Genomic DNA, 21,581 nt, shown 5'->3' on the forward strand with positions numbered 1-21,581 from the left:
ATAAGGGGACAAATCGGGTATCCGGGAAACGAACACATGTCCGAGAAACGTTTCTCTGAGATTTAAGCAAGACATAATTAATTAGTTTGATATTACTTATTATCTCTTTAAACAATCCATTCCCGTTTCATAAAGCATATTCGAGAACAAATCGATCGAGGAGACCTAAATCGGTGAAACTATCACATAGGAATCCGTATATATAGAAAACGTGCTAGAACATGTATACATGATTAGGCAAAACAGTATTATCAATACTGAAATAGTCAATAAAAGTAGGCTGATACTGAGTTGAAACCCTCATGTTTGATATTTTCCCAAATGAAGACACATCTGGAAGCTAAAACTCGATGGCTGTCGATGCCAAAAAAGCAAGATCCTATTTCGATATACATATTAGCTTAGGTGCAAGCACAACAAGTACGAAAACTTAAAGCCCTCATAGCCGCACAGTGTGTGTGCTCGAACCCGGTTCTACCCATCCAAAGGTGTAGGGCAACATGTTAAGGCATCCTTAACAATTGAGAAACTATTACAACAAGGCCACGATTCAATACGGTCATCACTTTACTGGATAGCCCTTGCTTAAGGTGACCGCTGAATATAATGCCGTTAGTCGAGAGAGCTACCTGCTAACCGTATAAGTGCAGGTAGAGTTGGCATGATGCACGTGCCGGCAAATGTATGCGTGTATGAACCGTGCAGGTTAATGACCGTGGCAGGAAGGGCACAGGAGCGCCGTCGGATGGTAGCCGTTGAATTAAGAGATGGATCCAGGGAGAACACACTGGTATACGCGCTAAGTCGCCTATAATGCTTTATATGCTTCTGCCCATAATAAATCAGAGTCTTCGTTCGTAGGTAAAGTAGTACCCAAGTTTTCTGTTTACCGTGGTCCCGACATATATGTACACGGCACCTTTCCGGTAAAAATATCGAGAATGGCGACTTTCGTCAGTATGATTCACACTGTATATAGTAGAATTAAAAAAAAAAACAATAAAGTAATACAAGCGGTTCAAGTTCCAGCATTTAAACTTCAAAGTACTCTGGTAATTTACCGCAGACGACCTAACTTTGGTAGCGTACACTTTTTAGGATGGCAAAGCCTTATTGAATATCACAGTAAAAGTAAAGCGCACAGATAGACAAGAGTGCAACAGTAATTGCTTTAAGGAGCAAGTTTGGGCCTGCGCGGCGGTGCAAATTAAAAAAAAAAGAAAACGAAGAAAAAGAATTCATACAAATACCATGGAACCATGTTGAGAAGAATCACGTTTATCACTCGGAACATGAAAGTTTATGGATTAGAAGTCCGCTAAAGCACTTTTGAGCATACCCCGCTGAGGTGAGCATGTAACAGGCTAGAGACATCGAAAGAAATAGAAGATTTTAGCGAGACCAGTCTAACCTATAAAACTTGGTGACGATAATGTTACAAGATGCCATTACAATGAACGGGTTGAGTTCCGAGAATATCACGATACTTCGCTTTAAAGATGACTGGCAAACGGATTACAATAGGGAGTTTTCGGAAAACCGGAGGCCTAAAACAGAATTAGATTATTTGGGAGATCAATCGTGTTAACATCGAGCGACGTCTGGATGAGTGGTATATAGCAGTCAACTGGAAAGTGTCGAAAGAAGCGATACTGTCAACTAGACAATATGAGTAAAAAAACCATCGAAAGACAGACGTTATACATATTCTCAATGAGAAGAAAGACGTGCGTCTAAGACCTGCAAAAGAAGCTAAGTGCCGGCACACGGAGCAATGCTACACATAAGAAAATTCCATTAAGATTTCGAATCCAATATTCAAAACGAATTGTGTCAAGCATCGATAGAGTCGAAAATAAAAACGCAAGACTAACCCGTTGTCATTCCAAATCCTGATATCCAAATTATCTGCAATTCTCACCCCCCGTTGTTTTCGATGAAGGGTGCGACCGTCACATAGGAGAATGATGTTATGTCAGACTGTTTATATATTACATTGATCCTAGTGCTAAACAATACACGTGTCAAAAATGACGAGCTCCTAAGCCTTTTGTTAAGCAGTCAGGGGTTCACTTAGTTCCATATAAGGTTATATGCCTTTTAATTCTATCAACGTTCCTGCTACTACTAAAAAGAAGTTTGTAAATGTGCTATCGAATCGTAGCGATCGGTAGCCCGCGCTATTCACGTACAATTAAGAGACGCTTGACGTGGCCTGTGTTAAGGTAAGGCTCAGGTTGCTGTTACATTATCGGCCCTACAGGTCGGCGTTACGTTAACGGATTGGCATCAGGACTTCATCAGCAACAAGAAGCGTTGCATACATAATCTGGTATCATGGTATCGGCAACGAATAAGATCGTCCTCAAACTAACATTTTGCTAAGAGCAAAAATACTAGCGAATGGTAGCATAATAAAGTCCTCAGGTTTTAACCTCTATTTGAGCCACCGCGGCCATAACGTTTCAAGATTTGCATCCGTGCTTTCTGCACGAAACGAACCGTGCATCTATGCCGCGATTTTAACCTAGACAACAACGTGTCCCAAAGATTATCAGACACTTACTTTACCCACTAAGCTATCGCGGAACTTCCCAGTCTTATCGTAGCTATATTAGATTGTACTCTTCGCTCTAAACTCCCTTATACAGTTTCATATAATTGTTTATTCGAATATCCACAAAAATAACATGAAGGGAGTCTTTTAAGAGTGTACCCATTCACAAATATCATTTTCATTCAATATCGTGCTGATATTTTGATGTATCCCAAAAAGACCAACAGTTAATTTCGGTGATGAACAGATTGTTTTTTTTTCAGATCTACATTATCACTATCTATGTTCAACCTATAAGATGCCTTCAACTGAAAAATACAAAGCGTTGTTTCTAACTGAAATACATACACTGTGTCGGCATGCACTTTCAGTGATGCGACATTATACCATGTGAGGCAGGGAACGGACCTGTAAACGCTGATTACGATAGCGGGCTGTTCTTGTTTTTTTAGTTAAACGCATATAGGATCGAATCAACAGCTGCACCATTATGGCGACGGCACAATAACAGCGGTCCGTAGAAAAACACCGGAACAAATAATTCCATCTAGTTGCTTGCTTCAAACTACGTTACCAAGCACAGCTATTGGCCATGTAATTTTGTAGTGTAATGTAAATGAGAAAAAAATTGGCCATATAAAAATTGACCCGACTCATTTTTACCAGTCCAAAATTATGCACTAGCATTGACTGCTGATTGTAAAAATGTATGCATTTTGTTGCATTCGATGTAAACGGAATCCTGAATGATAACAGCTGTATGTTTGATTTGAACAATTAAATAAATTAATAAAGCAGTTTCTTGCCGTCTTCTTGGATTTTTTTACGTCAAAGTATAGCATTATTCCCTAATTTTACATTTTTGCGTAACATTACGTACACTTATACATATAGATATATTTTCTATGAATCATACATTTAATTCGCCATTAATGATACAAATGTTTAATCATAGATAGGAAAAGGATGCAATCGACAAGCTAACCACGGCGGATTATAGATTTCTTTGACTAGCTTCCAACTGTGCACGCAGAATGTTTCTTTTTGCCTACTTGCTACTTTTATTTTCTGCCTCCATATAGTATATATATAGTATACGTACAAGGGAGCAGAAGTCTCCTAACACTTTGGTCCTAATCTTTTACTAACTTTTTTTATTTTCATTTTTAGCCTTCTACAACTTCGATAACAGTTCCACTAACAGCTCTTTCTTCACAAGTAACTTCCCCTCACCTCATTCTGTAACTTAATCATATATATATATAATTAAACGAATTATATATTTCAATTGGCAAACATCAGATACCACTAAACTTATACGAGAAAAAACAAATAAATAGCTTAAAAATACAGAAAAAGTAGTCGACAACTAACCTTCGCTAATTTAACACATCAATGTATTAAATTTGTTCAGTTAGTTTGTACTGAATCGGTCGAACTAATGAAACAAACGACGCTAAATAGACGTCTCGAATATGTCGTTATTTTACCCGAATATTTTGCATTCCCGAGTTCTGTAAGTTTATTGCGTACACATATATGACCACGACGAAGATAACGATTCACGCAAATAGCGAAATCCCACATCCCACACATATTAGATTCCACACACAATAGATCCCACACCCACACACATTAGAAATGGTAAAGTGCATAGATTTTTTTCTTCTGCGAATATCTCATAAGTAATCAAAGCAAGAGCCTGAGTATAACAGAATGGTTTCGTAAAACGTAATACATCCTCGGTCACAAGGTCTGGTGTTGTTTGCATTGAGCGTGTCGCTCTTGTGCTACCCTATTATGATTAGATTGGTTTTTGAATACATGTCGTCAGAAAGAAGGCTCTAAACCACACAAAGCAATGAAAACATCACTCACGTAATACTACTGCTATCACTAATAAAATCCGCAAAGCAAATACTAGTTTCCGGCGAAAGGTGCACCACAGACTGCCGGAGTTCTTCGAAATTAAATGAATGAAGTGAAGTATCACACTGACGGTACGCATAATCTCGCATGCGCATGTAGAACCAAAAATTGAAATAAGTTTAAACTTGAGGTCCAAGAGAATTGAAAAGAAACCCATTTACCCTATTTTTTTAATTATTCTATTTTTAATAGTAACCCATTTGGTGCCTTTCAGGCTCGAGAACATCTTTCGGAAACTACCCGTATAATCGACCCAGGCTTCTAGGTTTGTTTTATAGTGAACAAACCAACACAGCCGCCCCAGCTTAGGGGTCTCAAGGGCAATTATGTGTGTTTGGGGCGTCATCTGCTCCAGGGTGTCATATTCACTCTTGCACTGCGTTTGTTCGCCAACGTTCAACTCTTTCGCATACATCTTTGGCATAGTGATATTTATCGATATGGTAGGCCACTGATCTACTCCACCGCGGTCCTAGCGTAGCAGGACCGGAGTTGCTAATCTGCTGATGTTTAAACTCGTTGGCCTGTTATTAATAAATAACAACAAATTGCAGCCAATGAAGTCCTACTTCTTGATCTTGTTTGTTACATGTAGTAAAACTAAGTCACGTTTGTTTCGATATGGGGATTTGATCATGTAGGTTTAGTTTCTTTTAGCTTCTTACTTGTCTTATTGTGTAAGGCATATTTCACAATGCCCGATATAATGGTACGCATGGTTTAGAAAAATATGATGGAAAGGAGTCAAATTATATATATACCTACCGTTAACGAATCCGAACTAGCGTCGTATTAGTTTTTTTTACTCTTTTGAAAAAAAAACCCTAACTTGTAGATATAATAATAATAAGAAGCCTTAGATGAAATCGCAGACGAAATTCGCCAATGAAATTTGGTTTATTTTTCTTCGTTTTGCTTCATTTTTCTTCATATTTAATGGATTGGAATAGAAACAGTATACGAATGGAACACAAATTAGAGAGTGTGCATAAATTTTCACCTTGCAAATTTAAAGTACACGTTATTTTTGAACTAGTTCACTTGTTCTTTCACTTTTCTAGGGACGTTATACATTAGTATATAATATCTCGTATAAGGGGCAATAAGAGTATTCCACACGGCGCTGAAACATTACAAGGTATGAGTAAAATTTGCCCTAATACAGATAGCACAACGACATAGAAGCGGTTGAAGTAAATTGAAATCCGACACTGATCAAATATTTTTTCATGTGAATATTATCCGTGAATGATGTGGCCATTAATAAAATTGTATACTATCACTTGATAAACCTTCCGTATTTTTGTTTAGATCTTATACACAATGGCCGGGATAGTTATAATACAAATTTTTGGCAATACAGTGAATATCGAAAAACGCTTTAAGGCAAAACCTGCCGAAGTATTTTTTCTGTTTACTGGATAAACTATAACCAGCCCTCACCATCGTATTTTTAATTGATGTTGAGCCCGTGATTACCCTCGGCAGACAGCGTCTGAATTCTGCTGAAAATACTGCCTATTAAGAAATACTTTGATGATCACTAGTGATACTTAACAGAATGCTTGTTACTAGATTTCTCAAGATTTGCCTAATGAAGTTAACGAGAACGTCGAGGTTTTTCTCGATGCGAATCACCGCGCTGCCACACGTAATGCCTTACGATGGCTTATTAGCAGACTAAAGTCTGCATTTATTAGGAAATAGTTTCTATTACTTTCGAAAAGCATACGGCCCGTTAGATGAGCCAGCTATGATCGATACAATGGTGACAATTTGGCAAAACGCGCGGCTACTTCAAGCGGAAGACAAAACAATGAAACAGTGAAAAGAAATAGCATGATTTTATGAGGCATTTGTGATTCCCTTAAAAAACCAGCGATATTCATGCTCAGAAATTTGCATTAAAGTGTATTGGCTTACAAAGGCAATCAAGCCTAAGCGTCGTCTATAATCTTACGAATGTAATCAGTGCAACATAAAGTTAAAAAAAATTGCTCGAGCAACGCTAGCGGCTGAAATTTCTTAATGGAAACGATGGACGAGAAAAGATCTGTACACGATATGTAGTAGAATGGATTCGGCTCGACGCAGCAATATCTTTCGAGTCGAACGCCGTTCCCACAAACTGTCGAGACACTACTCATCGCAAGATGGTCTTGTGCGGCAGATCAAACTACGATGCAGGCGCCGATGGCGAGATCTTTCTATCAAGAACGGTGCGATGGTTAACCTTGCATCGATCATTATAAGCGAATAAAATCGACCGGAAGGAATTCATCGTCAAATACGTCCATAATATAAAATCTTTTATGTAGCACGTACTTGAAAAGTTCGTGGTCGACTTCTCGATCAATAAATGTCGAAGACTGAGTCGGGATAAATTGTGCCCCGAGAAATTCGAGAGCATAAACTAGTTTTACATCGCACGTAATCAATGACACGCCCATACACTTTAAATGAATTCATATTTAGTGTAGGCCGGCCCACAAGTACTAGATGCGAGCTAGTTACAGAACTCATGTTAGTAAACAAGTTCTGTATGAAGACACTCGGTTTGCTTAGGGTATATGGAGTACTTACCCAGTACGACAAATTTTTACTTTGTGCCACTAAGAAACATACATGTGTGAAAAATCAGATCAACCTAAATCGCTTACTGAAACGCAATACGTTGTGAAAATTCCTTCGCAATTCAACCCAGGACCGTTTCACTGATACCCAAAAAGTTCAAAGTTCAAAGAACTATCTATAAGGTTAGCACAGGTTACATCATCTAGAAACAGGCTGCTATCTTTGGTAGATAATGACATATATGGGTTGCTGAATAGGTTGTCACTTTGTTTCTCTCATTCATCATTAAATTTCCATAGACAATTCGGTTCCGTGGGAGTTTTACTTACCATTCCCGATGCAAATCACACTTAATTTAAAATTCATAGTTACCACATTAACGCAATTCGTTCTTGAAAGTAACTTTGCTCAAAGTGAATGTCATATTTGTTGCTTCTGTAGAATATCTATTCTACGAGACAGAATACAGGAGTGTCAACAGGTGCGCCAATCCGATTATTCTTTCAAGCTTAACAAACTAAAAAACGTTATATGGGCAAAAAGATATGAAGACATAGATGATATTTACGATGAAGAGACGTACCCGTCCGAGAACTCGAAACATCCTGGCATTAACCGATGATCTGGCACGAGATAATAAATATATTGACTTTTAAAGTACCGTTCGTTCGCTCACTGCTGTGCTTGAGGTGCGCTGTTTGTTCAGTTCGCCATCGGAATAATTTCGAATCATGTGTACTACTCTTTATAGCCGATATCTCCGCAATCCTGTTCAAACTTGGGGTGATTTCTTGCCTAGACACCTATACCAAAAATAGTTATCAAAACATTTGGATGCAAAAACAAAGCTGAATTCAATCTCCATAATGAATAAAATGTACACGTTTCTCTATTTAGAAATAATGCGCGTTCTCTTTAATGGATCCAACCGTTAACTTTTGCGCGAGATAAAGTAGGCTCTACGACCATACTGAGAAACGCAGGTTGTTATATATAGTTAGTTGGCTTTAAGATTTATTTATTTCACATTTAAAATCAACGATTTTTGTTACGCTATCCAATTGTGCCCTTTCTGACCACTGCAGTTCGTTCGAAAACTACTCGGATAGAGTTATTTTTCGCTTGTCTGTATATCTGCATCCTGTGTGCTATTATTTGAGGTTGGAGCACGGGAGTAGGAAAAAAATTCAAGCTTTTATTGGACTTATTTGAAATAACGGATCAATTAATAATATTTTTGTACGGAATTTTCGCGCGCGAAGATCGTAATAGACTCAAAAACGTTCCAAAAGGCACCATGTCCAGTTCCCCGGTCACTAGCAATGTTAACTTCTCTGACGCGACGACTGCAGAGAAAACGTAAGTGCTTATATCTTCAAGAAAATACGAACATTTTCAACATCACCATATATACTCATCATATATTGGAATCCAAAACTATTCTCATTAGATGTAATTACGATTCCTTAATAGAAAAGTTTTTGTTTGACATAGTAAATTTACCTCACGATGTACTGTTCAAAACTGCGCCTGTGCTTGATCCGCAAAGCGAGTCCGTAGAGCAGGACCATCCGGAACAGCAATACTTAAATTTGATTCGTCATATTCTCAAGATGGGAACGACAAGAACTGATCGAACTGGCACTGGGACCATCTCTGTGTTTGGCTCCCAAAGTCGTTATTCGCTTAGGGATGGTACAATGCCGCTATTGACAACAAAAAGAGTTTTCTGGAAGGGAATCGTTGAAGAATTGCTTTGGTTCTTACGGTACGTATGGTTTTTCTTCATAATTCTAGATTATATATTCATTTTAAATGTAGGTCCATAAAGACTACGATTAGATAAACAACATGCATACACAACCGGTACTAGCGTAGGATTTGTCGATATCCTACTTCAATGTAATTGCCAAAAGGTAATCGTGATATATATATATATATATATATATATATATATATATATATATATATATAATAGTGTTGTTACACACTAAATGTATGAACTTGTTCGTCATCCGGTCCGCAATTAGTCTAAGATAATAGCCAAGTAGTCAATGGCATCGCTACCGTTCAACCTTACTGTCTTGATACTGAAAGGTACAAACCGCGCTAACCATTTACCACAGATTTTCTTATGCTCTTTTTTCTATTTTTAATAATGAAATAGAGTTCAGTGTCAGATTTTTCAAAGTAGAATAGTTTTTGCTATCAGATTATTTTTACCTATAAAGGGGTATACTTTGCCGTTTTGAGGATTATTCCAGTCCATACATAAATGTAAAGACTCAATTTGTTTTAGACTGTGAGGTCGTAACAATTATAGCTCTGTTTTGCTCAGGTTGCCTACAGGCATAAGCAGCAATTGGATTCGATCGTGGCTCGATTCATATTTTGCTTAGTCGAGTTAATATTATCTACGTTTCTTTTTGCACGCAGATAAATTTAATCAACTGATTTATTCTACTAAATTTTTTGCTTGATATGCCGGTTTAGGTCTTAAAAATTCTTAACTTACAACCCGCTGGCGTATAAGCTTTCATGCATAAAGCATACCTAGAACCGAGAAAACAATTCAACTTTTAATCAAGTTGTGGTTTTGAATGTTTCATTGACTGGAATAAAAAAAACATAACTTCTGTACTGAGACACTATGTGATTTAGAGGCATGTGTTGACTATCAAATGCGTTTCAGGTACGTAATTTCGAGCGCATTATATATGTAATTATGACTTAATTTTCCATACTGGTTACTCCAGATGTACTGAAGGGAAAGAATGTTTGAGGTAATTACAGAAAACCGTAATAGAATGTTTATAAGTCCGATCTCGAACTCGCGCACTAAACAGGAACTGTTCATGGAAACTATGCACCCATTGTTTAAATAGTCGCTTGAGTTATATCGTGTTCTTTTTATCTCTATTATTATCTTGTTTTAGAGGCTCTACCAACGCCAAGGAGCTGTCGGAGAAAGGAGTAAAAATTTGGGATGCCAACGGTTCTCGTGAATTTTTGGACAGCCTTGGTTTTACCGCCAGGGAAGAAGGCGATTTAGGCCCCGTGTACGGCTTCCAGTGGCGCCATTTCGGTGCTGAGTACACAAATATGCATGCCGATTACACGAACCAGGGAGTTGATCAGATTGCTCAGATCATCAGCACACTAAAGAGCAATCCAAACGACCGACGTATTATTCTATCGGCATGGAATGTCTCGGATTTGCCAAAGATGGCGCTTCCGCCCTGTCACTGTCTGGCTCAATTTTACGTCGCCAAAGGTGAAGTCTCATGTCAACTGTACCAGCGCAGCGCCGACATGGGCCTCGGTGTTCCGTTCAATATTGCCTCTTACGCTCTGCTTACGCACATCATCGCTCGTCTGACTGGATTGAAAGGGGGCGACTTCGTGCATACGACAGGTGACACTCATGTTTATTTAAATCATGTCACACCACTTCAGAAGCAGTTAGAAAGACTACCGCGCCCATTTCCGAAAATTGAGATTGATTTTCCAGAGGAAACACCGTTTTGGGAGTTGAAAGCAGAACATTTTAAGTTGATCGGTTACGATCCTCACGATGCGATAAAGATGGATATGGCTGTATAAAAAACATTTTTCCCATTGACGAATTTGGTTTATAATGTCTTTGTACTCAATGTGTGGTGTCGGTGCCAAAACCTATTGTAAACGAATGCATTTTTATCTTCCGCCTACAGCAAAAACGAAAAGAGAGTCGGTCAAGGTACTCGACTACTTCACGTTGGTCTCAGCACCTGCATACTAGAAGACAATTTAATATTCGCTCATGGAGGTATTTTTGCGTTGAATTCCTTTTTCTTTTATAAAAAGAGGTTGTGTGATATAAACAAATCAACATACAGCGTTATATGATACGACTGTTTGCATTCGTTTGCGCGCCAGTTCGAAAGATATTTGCGCTTAATGAGGCAAATCATGCCGATTATAGGAGCTCATCTGAAACTAATAATCTCATTTTACGATTAGGATGCAAAAACTAATCGTCGTATCGTATCTGGCCTATTTAATCGACCATGCATCATATATTGTATGCAGTGTTGGTGTGGAAGCACTGAAAGTAGCATAGCTAGCTTTTCCTAGCTAGTGGTTCTAGGTTCGAATTCGGGTGTAGAGACACTTCGTGCCGCAATGATTGCAACAGTAACTCGCTTCTCTTAGTAAACATTCACGGAAACGCTGCTAACCTGTATGAAATAATTTTATTTAGAAACGATTTAATGATGTCCATTGTAAAACGCATTCAAAGTTTACACACAGGTAGATGCAAGTTTGGACACATCGAAAATCTGATGATAAGCACGTGCAAAATTAACATTGGATCCACTTCAAAAGTAAAGTCATAACCAATAAAAGTGTATTGTACATAGTGTATTCAGTTCTTATGTATATTGCACATGTACACTTTTTAAACTTGTGTCTAAATATTGAATACTAATACCACTAAAAATGTCGTAGACTTTTATGAAATTAAGCCACCTTGAGTAACGTGGACTTCCACGAAAGTGTGGACAATCGATAAATTATTTATTCTTCTTTTTATCTCAAATGGATTTACGTATCTTGTGGTATATAGCTAAGTCTCGAAAAATTGACATTGGCGTGTCACAACATGATTTTTTTGTGCATCTCGTGTATAACAATCTCCTATGGGCGACCACAAGTACCTGCGCAAATCTGCGCGAACACTGGTTAACACCTACGAGATCTATTCTTTTTCGACGAACATTTTTTTCGCGCCTCCATCGGCTACATCATGCTCCTCGCTTTTCCCAGTAACGATAAATTTTATTGTGTTATACTGATTGTAAGTGATGAAAGTTTCTCAACAATTAAGCAGGAAAACCCAAACTGAACTATATTACGAAACGTAGTGTAAAATGTAAATACGTACGCGATAAGGTATACACATAATACATATATAGTGTTGGACTTTTTACGCCTAGCAAATAAGTAGGGATATAAAATGATTAACGTAAGTGTGATTAAAATTATCATTTATATTCAGACCTTTTAAACTTATTGAGGAAACGGGTCTGCATTTTGATTTTCTGTAAGAATTTAGCAAACCTCAACTCACGATTTCGATTTCGAATAAGCGGACATTGATTGGCAATCTAATTTGACCCTTTTAGTGACCAACTATGTATGTTAACTTGTTTATTCATAGTGTATTATGAAATTTAAAGACTCTATTCAGTTTATAATGCCGTTTTAGATTTACTCGTCCGTGCACACAGTTCCTCAAAAGCAACAAAAAACGGTTGCGAAGTAATCAAAGATAAGTAGTAGGCAAGTAATTTTTTAGAATTATTTCCTTTATTCATTCACATATCATTTCTCTTTCGTATAATACGACGGCATCCCCGAATCCCTAGACTATCTCCATCGTACAATTAGATTTAATAGGTACATTTCATGTTTACCTCCGCCATTAATGAACCTCACGAGCGGCTGTACGCGCACTGCTAAATTCAACGTCAGGAAGAAGTACTGTCACAAACAATTATATCTGTATATCCGGATCTTATGTATTCTGTACAAATTAATAACAGCAGTTCCAATTACCAATAAAACATCTATATAACGCTAATTAATTGCCGTTACAACTACGTTTGGCTCAACCGTTACGTTATTCTGATTGGGGCAAAACAATAGCCATATAATTATTTGGCAAGTTCCAAAAATACGTCACACTAGGGGCAGTCTGCCGCACAGCGGACTTACCGTCTCTGAAATTGAATCCTGTAAGGCTATTATATATACTATGATGAGGAATAGCAGAAAGACCAAGTGCGATAAATTGACGGCACCTCAGTTTCACCGAAAAATAAAACGTGCCATGTAATCTCAGACATGCTTAGATCACTTGAAAAGTTATGCAGCTATGGCTATAAAAGACCAAAAATAAAGTTTGGTTCCCTTGCGCTGATACAAGTTCTACCTTTGTACAAAACAGATTGTTTTACTACAGCTATGGAACGCTCCATGGTTGACTGTCGACGCTTCATTCTTTTGCCATTTGGCGTCCGGTAATCAGAAAGCCGTACACATTTGAAACGGGGCATACTGCTTCGAACTCGACAGATATTTCGATAGATCTCTATTATCAAGTGGCATGATCGAGTAGTAAGGGAAATAAACCTATGTAGCTTTAAAGTTTGTAATAACTGGTAAAACAACAAAACCACACAGTAGATGTGGCTTTTATGAGTCTTAATAAAAGAACAGCGGATACTTTTCATTAATGCCCTAATTTTTTTTATATATAATCGTGGTTAACTGCGCCAAGTTCAATACCCAGGCTCATTATAGCCTTGATTTGCTGTTCGGTTCCGCCTTTGTTGTGAAAAGAAACGTCTACCAAATAGATCTTTTAGAAGTTCTTGGTTATTTCTTGAAGATTCTATTGGGCCATTGAGATGTAGTGAGGCTGGCTCCAAGAATTCGGATGGCCCATTTTAGAACTTCCGTTCGTCATCCTGATTTTGACCTTTATGTTTATTCAGTGTATCCTTCTTATTGATGAATTTCCATAGATGTGATGGATAAGCATCCTGATCATATGATTCCCGTATCGTTTCATAAGAGTCCATAATGACTGAAAGAAACAACGAAATCACACAATATATGAACAGAATGAGGAACATGTAGAGATAAATTCGAGAAAACCACCATATCACACCAGTGCTTTCTCCCATAATAGCGAACGTCGCAAAAATATCATCGCCGTTCATCAGAGCGAAGAGACATTCTGACGTTGAACTAAGCGACCGAAATTTGATGTTATGCGGACCAAGTACCACCCATCCACAGAAACAGAATCCCATATATAAGAGTATAGCGCACAACAGGAAACGCAGAATGTTTGGTGTGGCTCGTTTCATTGTCAGAATGAGAATATTATACTTTTGGAAGAAGCCAAGGTAACGTAAAACACCCGCCCATACCAGCAGATTGCCGAAACCCAATAGAGTGCTGCAGAAATTATATTGGGTCCCATCGATCAAGCGCTGTTCAAGTTGTATCTTGATTAGGGACCCTATAATAATGAGCACGTCATTGGTAATAATCATAACGTACCAAAAGTCCACAAAATCAAGCTTGTCACTCCACGTCAATGCGGTACGGTTTTTCTGCCAAAAAAACACCTCTGTTTGTGACCGCAAAGCTTGGCCCCGTAAAAGCGATCGGAAACACAGTACTAACGAACTAGAACAGAGGAGAATGACGATGCCGTTCATGAACTGACGGAAAATAATTTCCGCTTCGCTTGTTGCTTCATAATGTATATTGGTCTGACAGTTCAGCTTTGTACTAGCGGTCATCAGCGTGATTAAAATCTGACCATCATGCGCCGCGTTATTATACTTAACGTTCACGTCGTATTTGTAGCATTCGGGCAGATCGAATGGACTCATACTTTTTAGGTAAACCGTCTTTAGGGCAAACATAACATTCGCCTGGATGAGGCGCTCAAACTCTAAACTAAAATTGTTCTTCTCTGCATAGTCCTTCATTGAAAAGTTCTGCCATTGTTTGTCATTCTTCTTCCACAGCATCTCGACCGTAAGGCATTCCGTCTGCTGGATGTTATCAAAGATCAGAATTTCATTATACGGCGTCATATGTCTTAGTCCGTATTGCGTTTTGCAAAAGGTCAAGTTGCCCAGTTCGCCATCTTTGGTATCGTAGCCCAGGGGGGCGACTGCTGTCTTCGTAACATTTGTGTAGCGTCTAACAACTGTATCGAGATGCCTGTAAAAGTCTTTCTTCGTGTAGACGGCGTAGGGGCCTGCGGATGGCGGATACGAGGCTACCTCTCTAGCAGCTGTCCAATCTTCGAGGAACATGTGGTCCAAGGCTATATTCGTGTCCCGATGTTGCCGTTGAAACGCGTAGCTGTCATAACCGAAAAGCACGAGCTGCAGTGTGACAACAATGATCTTTACGACTTGCAAGACCAGTTTCCACGGTAGACGACCTTTCGCCTGGAATTTTTCAATGGGGTTCATTAAAAAGAATCGCAACTTTCTCCTCATTCTCTGTTCGTATAGAACCCATTCATCTTCAGTCGGCTCAATGGAGTTTGATTCATTCATGGTGAAAGGATCAGCAGGTTCTATCGCAGCATCGGAAATAATAGGCTCCATGTTAAGTCTGCGTGTTACAGAAGCATTGTTGATAATCTTTGAAAGTAATGTCTGGAATAGGCAATGAACAAAGACAAGCGCAAGAAGAGAAAATTGAATGAGCCGTTAGTAAGATAAGAAATTTAGTTGAGTAAATTAGATAAATAAAGGTTGGCTAATTTAGTTAATACTAAATAAATACTATTTAACTTAGCTAGATTTAGTTAAGTGAATGCTATTTAACTTAGCTAAAGCTAGTATCATCAATGGTCAGCTCGCTGCTGACGTCTAGTGTCATGATAAAGCAAGGTCTTAGCCTGAAATGTACATTAATTTATCCGTGTCACAAATTCCAGTTTTCTAGGAGTTGAATAATGTTCATAATGAACAAGAGACATTCGCCTGCTGCGGAAATAATTTAATCGTCATTTCTTTTAAGCAGGTTGATTCGAATTTCTCAAACGGTTACACTAATAAAAAAAAGTCAGTGCAACAGCTTTTCTAATTATTGCTGTTACTTCCCAAACCACTTGCTGGAGAAGTACCCAGAGCGGAGCGGTGTAGTTAGTTGTTCTAAAACAATCGGCGCTTGCTCCTTTTCAAATCGACGAAAAATATTTAATTGAATCGCCATTTGATAATCAGGCAGAATATAATACGCCGAAGCCCGCATCGGCACTGCACAACACACAATGTACAGGAATATCACAGTCTTCAGCTACGGTCATGTATTCGTTGTTTTTCTGAGTGTGATTCATGTTTTGCTTTGTTGTTCTTACGTTTCCTCTTATGATTTAGTGTAAAAAAATGGCATTTTGCGGGACTTCATTCCTAGTCCATTCAACTTCCGAAAGGTACACAAGCGTGCACTCACGCAGGTCTATCTTGTTGACTTAGCTGGACCACGATGGATTTAGGGGCTAGGACAAATAGGCACCGGCTTTAGGAGAGACAATCTCGGCCGCAACGGCCGTCGTGAGGCAACATCAGCCTAGTCTAGCGGAATAGCAAATGTTAGTAAGTTGCTTTCGTCTAAACAAAATCATACAAATAGTACGTCAAAAGGCTAACAATATTTTCTGTTTACTGCTTCGCTTAATGTTCACTTTAATGGCTGCGATTTGTACTACTGTCAATATTGACATGGTAGTTCCTTTTACTTTAGGCAGCGGTAATCCTCGATGAAGAAAGTAGTTCTTGGTATGTAAATTTCCACCGAGCCCTTTCGCTAGCTCATCCCTGAAGCTGAGTATAGCTGACGTTTTTTGACGGAAATACACGGGATTCTACCATCTCATGGAATATACCCGTGGATTCAGCTGCACTAGAACGAACGGCGAGCTGACGTCATGTCGTATTGTTTGTGATGACATGAATTGCGCGACAACTGCTGACGGCTCCTTCCAATTTAGAAAGTGCGAACGATTCCAGCTTTGCAGATTTGCTCACAATATTTAGTAATACCAAAATAATGATCTAATTATGTTCTGTTTGGATCTAATTATGTAAAAACAACAGCATTGTACCGATCACTCGGCATGACTTTATGATGCAGCATAGGCATGAGCTAACTTAGCTCATAAAACGAGAGGTGTGTATTACCGGCAGCTGGTAAGCAAAATGTTCGTCTGTTCTCCAAAAAAGGCCAGGTAATCACGCGCACGTTGGACATCCATCGGATGGTTGCTGTTGCAAATCTACTTTCATGGAACTGGGTTAAATCAGTGGAACACTATAGGTTGAGGTTTAATAGCAACATTTACAAGAAGATAAGGCTCAAATCTGTCGGCTAGCTGCGTGGCTCATAAGCGCTCTCTAGTACAGAATCTCCTTATTTCTGAAATGTACCCTTAGTCAACTCTCAATCAAGTCAACAATCAAGGAAGCCTTCTACTTTGAGTACAGATGGTAATAGATATCGGCGTATCGGTCAGTGGCGACGGTGCGAATTAACTAGCATTGAATTCATCCGTAACATGGAAACAAATTGAGTCTGACCAATGCAGAAAGAACCCTGACTAAATGGTAAAGTTCATTTTGGCAGACTGATCTATTCTTCACGTAGCAGAGTATGTACAAGCCATGGCATCGTACAACGGTAACCATGGGTCTGCTAGGCGTATGCATGTTTCAAAAATGTTGCTAAGGGTCAACAATGTACATTCGTCAATATTTACCTTACGAAATTATTAATCACGTGTCAGCTAAGGGGAATCGGGTTACTATAGCTACCAACGCAACGTGAGAATAGCGACCACAAATTAAAAAATGTATGGCTATTTGCTACATATTTTTTATAGATATTCATAGATATCTATATCGATTTGTCTAAGAATTTGTAAATATATTAACTGTTAATGGGTAATGAATTTGGATGATTTGTCGGTAGTAAAAAAGAAGCTGAGCAGAATACCATTTGTATCTGCTACTATGGGATGGAGTACATGTCCCAAGCATCTTAATAATTATATCTCGCAGATAATTATTTATATCCGCTGAAAATCTAAACGGCAACACATGTCGAAGCCGCTCACGTACTTAACACTCGAAAGGAACAGTAAGGACTTAACGAAACATTATCATTTACTCTGTTGAGTTTGAATTTAATGATTAAAATTAAAGGTAAGGGGCAGGATGTCTCCACGGTAGGCCGACACCGGTATAACTTGATATTGCATAAATACGCTACCCTTCGCAGCTACAGATTAAAGCACTAGCCACTCTACCGCGGATATTTTCTAAAACTAAAAGTCTTCCACCTTCGAGTTTCGGCTATGCGAGCAAGCTTAGTAACAAAATGGACATTTCAAAACACGACGAAATTGCTTTTCGATATGCCACTTCGCTACGGTATACCTAACTACAGAAAATGCAAATACTATTTTAAATAATATTAGGTTTTTAGCTCTACATTTTTAGCTGGTCAGCAAGTAACTGACTAAGCGGTAACGTTACCAAACAAATCTGGCGGAGATAAATATTCGTATTGAGTTTTATAGATTCACAGAGTTTGCAAGACAAAAAAATCCGGGCGGAATAGACTGATCTGTACAGGCAATCTGATCGATTTCAACGGAAGTATTTACAGAAATCCCAATGGCTCGATTCCAATGTCGGAGTTACCGGCAATAATATTCAAATCATTTGAAGGAACGCGCCGCTCTAAATTTAAAAGATACAAACGTTTTGCAACCTCTGACAAGCCCACTCACGTGCTCAGCAGCGTGATCGAGTTCAAAGTTGGCTTTGATATTTATATCGGCAATAATGTACTCTAAGTAACGCTTTTTATGAGTAAGAAACAAATCGCTCTATTACCTCTGCGAGGCTTAATTTGCCTGAAAAATTAAATGCCTTACAATTCTTCCTTTGCAAGCTTTGACCGCTGCTGTATTACTTAAAAGCACCGTAGGTTTACGATTTACCAAAAATTGCTATTTTTTTAAATAAATAAAACGCTTGGTCGGTTATATGTCTAAATGTCTCTGAACTTCGAAGCGATAAAGCTGCGGTTAACTATTTGACTGTTTCTAAATTATTAATAATCATTTTCTAATAGTACGTCAAAATTTTCATCAAGTGATACCATTTATAAAAAGTAGCATTACATGATACATCGACGTATCTCTAAATTGTTCTTAGATTAAATTTCGAAACAAGACCGCGTAGAATATCGTCTTTAAGAGCCTTGACAGCCGGTAAGATTAAAGACTTGCAGATTTGGCTGTAAAAGCCGACGTGCTCAGGAGCTTTTGCCGATAAAAATGGTAAAGACATACAGGTAGGTACTATATTTCAGTGCCACCAAATATGTTTCAAAATGCGGATCGATGCACTGTTCGGTTGTTGCCTGCTTAGCATGCATAAGTAATACTCGGCTCATAGAGCTAACTGCACTGATGAAGCACTCCGACTCATTTTTTCCCTAGGTTTTCCAATTAAGGCTTTCGATGTAAAATACGTACGTAAAATTTAAGCCGTTCAATACCTAGCGGCAATATCTACGGTTACTTAATACGAGGAATGTACCCAGGAACAGCGGGTACGGAGAAGAAACAATGAACGATTGCAGACACATCAGGTCGCTGCTAATCTCCACGTAAGTTCAAATCGGTGCTGTTTCAATCCATCTATAGTGTACGTATTTATCGACTGCCTGAAAAATCATAGTATTACGCAAAGCGTAACCAAGAAAGATACGTTTTAACGATTATCTAGAATTAGCTACAACACTTATTCCTTTAACCCATGGAGATTCTTTATATGTACGCTTAATAGCACTGACCTAAAATTAGATTTAAACTTGCTCATGCTAAAATAATAAGATTTTGTAAAAAAAAATAGGCTTATATTGAAGTATAAATTCACGGGCAAACATGCACAAACATGAAAGAGCTAAGCTTTGTTGAACTTTCCTTACACTACGCTACGTTAGATATTTCCACAACAGCAACACTAGCATCAATACAGCAGCTACCATAGCTGAGGGCTACTCAATTTCATGTCGCAGTCATGTTATTGGATATTGTCGCGAAAAAATATGAAATAACAATTTAAATAAATTAATAACGACTGCAGAGCATTGTTAACACTGCCTTTACTTTATCGTGTACTACTATTGCGCGAAAAAGGTGTTATGTTTGAAAAATTCTTTTATATCTTTCCTGTTGCTTTCTATGATAAGAGAGAGCAACAGTGTATATATCCGTATATATAGAATAGTTAAAGATGGAAGAAGAGACAAAATCGGTATATGTTACAGCAATTAGGAAAAAAATTGCTTTGCACGAAAAAGGCACATTTCCAGTCCATAGAGCTGCAATAGTGAGAATTTAATGCTTATTCTTTATTTGTCTATTGCAACAGTTTCATATCAATTAGAAAAAGCTTGAACAAATATGACGTTCTGCAAAATCCGTTGCTTTTACTGCTTTCAAATCGAATAGTCATTCTATCAATTGATGTCGCTCCTTAGGTGCGAACAAGAGGGTAAATACTATCTAAATTACAATGGTTTTTCTCTCTTGCCGGAATATATGATGATGAGGAGAAAAGATTTCGGGAACGCAATTACTCATCGTTAGTAAGCTTGACACTTCAGTGAAAATTTAGAAAAGCTGATACTACACCTATTGTAACGATCACTTGGTGGACCCTACGGCGGACAGTCAATACTTTGGTAATTATTTTCAAAATCTATTAAAAGGAAATCAGAGACGTCGTTGAGCCTCTTTTAAATCGGCATTTAGCGTTTGGTGCAAGCTAGAATCTATCAAGCACACACAGTAACAACCATAATATATTGATATGTCACATTGACCCGTTACGGTTCGATCAAAAACCCAAACAAGAAATGAAACTTCATGGTTTTTATTTTTCACTGAAACGCCCTACCAAATAAAATTATGCTATGAGCAATACGTTTACCACTTCAATAAGAAGATTAAAAACTATTGAACCACAATTCATTCGCTCAGCCCTATCAAAAAAAAATACAAACAAAACTATCAGGAACAACGTAGTAGCTATTAAGCGCAGATCTGATAGAAACAAGTACGGATACGCAATGGATAGTACACGTGCCAGCATTTTCAAACAGACAAATTCCTCTGTCATCTCTTCAGTATATAAACTTTTATTTTTATAAGTACTTCTTACCATATGAAGTAAATATTATGTTCATAACTCTGCCGTCATCGATGATAACGTCATGTGCCGTTATTACAATTACTGGATAATGGGACGTCATTTTGCGTCAATTTGCAAACACGCATTGTCACCCTTAACTGTTAACTTAGGTTACATTTCAATGCTTAAGTTTTCAGTGGCAAATGACGACCATGGTGGAATCGCGCGCTCCTGCCTACTGTTACTTGTACTACTTATGCAATTTAATCAGTGCCTTCATCCTTGATTCTGCCGTCGGTGAACACAAATTTTTGTTGATACAACAGCATCATCACAGCCATATTAGAATGTCCGTCTACGTGACGTTGTCATCTTCTACTTTCGCATCCTTTTGATGTATCTCAACTAGATCGACTTTTTCACCACAACGACGAAAATCGGCTCCACTGCACTTAAACCCTCTTCGTTTGTATCTTGACTTGTCCAAACCACAGCAGAACTGTAATTTCTTTGTTCTTTTTTTTTTTGTTATATCTTACCGTACTCTTGCCACCACTCATATCTATGGATTAGTTAGCTGGCTGGTCCCCTCTTCGCCTATTTTTCCATTAGGTCTCCCCCCCCCCCCAATACGAACGCGGCGGTGCCTCGAATCAGCCCCGACCGTCGATGAAATGATTTCAATCATCGTCTCAGGAGATAGATGTTCGCGCGAAGAAGAAGGTTGG

At 38.4% G+C, this 21,581-nt stretch overlaps 3 protein-coding genes and 1 long non-coding RNA gene across 22 annotated transcripts in view; 2 read left to right on the forward strand and 2 right to left on the reverse strand.

Annotated features, from left to right (window-relative positions):
• Positions 1-5,505, forward strand: part of LOC147756904 (uncharacterized) — an 8,273-nt gene extending 2,768 nt beyond the window's left edge. For both annotated transcript variants that reach the window (XR_015323390.1, XR_015323391.1), the window contains one exon: positions 4,701-5,505. This is a non-coding gene — a long non-coding RNA (uncharacterized LOC147756904). The remainder of the gene's footprint in view (positions 1-4,700) is intronic.
• Positions 1-7,784, reverse strand: part of Acat1 (Acetyl-CoA acetyltransferase 1) — a 26,163-nt gene extending 18,379 nt beyond the window's left edge. Inside the window, exon 1 of one of the 4 annotated variants that reach the window (XM_022798189.2) lies at positions 7,644-7,784. In XM_022798189.2, the coding sequence (XP_022653924.1) occupies positions 7,644-7,664 (21 nt within the window). In that variant the 5' untranslated portion in view covers positions 7,665-7,784. Of the gene's footprint in view, positions 1-7,389; positions 7,414-7,628 lie in introns of those variants that run through there. The other 3 variants (XM_086983135.1, XM_086983134.1, XM_086983137.1) reach the window with 3 other exon arrangements.
• Positions 7,777-11,467, forward strand: Ts (Thymidylate synthase). 5 transcript variants are annotated; one of them, XM_086983138.1, is made up of 5 exons: positions 7,777-7,843; positions 8,323-8,419; positions 8,610-8,828; positions 9,997-10,475; positions 10,774-11,467. In XM_086983138.1, the coding sequence occupies exons 1-5, from the start codon at positions 7,792-7,794 to the stop codon at positions 10,839-10,841; spliced, it is 915 nt and encodes a 304-aa protein (XP_086839264.1). In that variant the 5' UTR covers positions 7,777-7,791; the 3' UTR covers positions 10,842-11,467. The 5 variants fall into 5 exon arrangements, with proteins under 5 accessions (XP_086839264.1, XP_022653932.1, XP_022653933.1 ...); XM_022798197.2 differs by lacking the exon at positions 7,777-7,843 and adding an exon at positions 7,888-8,043 and having other exon boundaries at positions 8,555-8,828; positions 9,997-11,467; XM_022798198.2 differs by lacking the exon at positions 7,777-7,843 and adding an exon at positions 7,888-8,043 and having other exon boundaries at positions 9,997-11,467.
• A 923-nt stretch (positions 11,468-12,390) lies between these two features.
• Positions 12,391-21,437, reverse strand: LOC111247376 (mucolipin-3-like). Of its 11 annotated transcripts, none has more exons than XM_022798188.2 (3): positions 20,884-21,437; positions 14,177-15,297; positions 12,391-13,694 (listed from the first exon to the last, which is right to left on the reverse strand). In XM_022798188.2, the coding sequence occupies exons 1-3, from the start codon at positions 20,884-20,886 to the stop codon at positions 13,676-13,678; spliced, it is 1,143 nt and encodes a 380-aa protein (XP_022653923.1). In that variant the 5' UTR covers positions 20,887-21,437; the 3' UTR covers positions 12,391-13,675. The 11 variants fall into 11 exon arrangements, with proteins under 11 accessions (XP_022653923.1, XP_086839258.1, XP_086839255.1 ...); XM_086983132.1 differs by adding an exon at positions 19,255-19,377 and having other exon boundaries at positions 12,391-15,084; XM_086983129.1 differs by adding an exon at positions 19,255-19,377 and having other exon boundaries at positions 12,391-15,297.
• Positions 21,438-21,581: the final 144 nt, after the last annotated feature.

This window comes from Varroa destructor, unplaced genomic scaffold, assembly GCF_002443255.2.
Source record: "Varroa destructor unplaced genomic scaffold, Vdes_3.0 BEIS01000003.1, whole genome shotgun sequence".
Lineage (NCBI taxonomy): Eukaryota > Metazoa > Arthropoda > Arachnida > Mesostigmata > Varroidae > Varroa > Varroa destructor.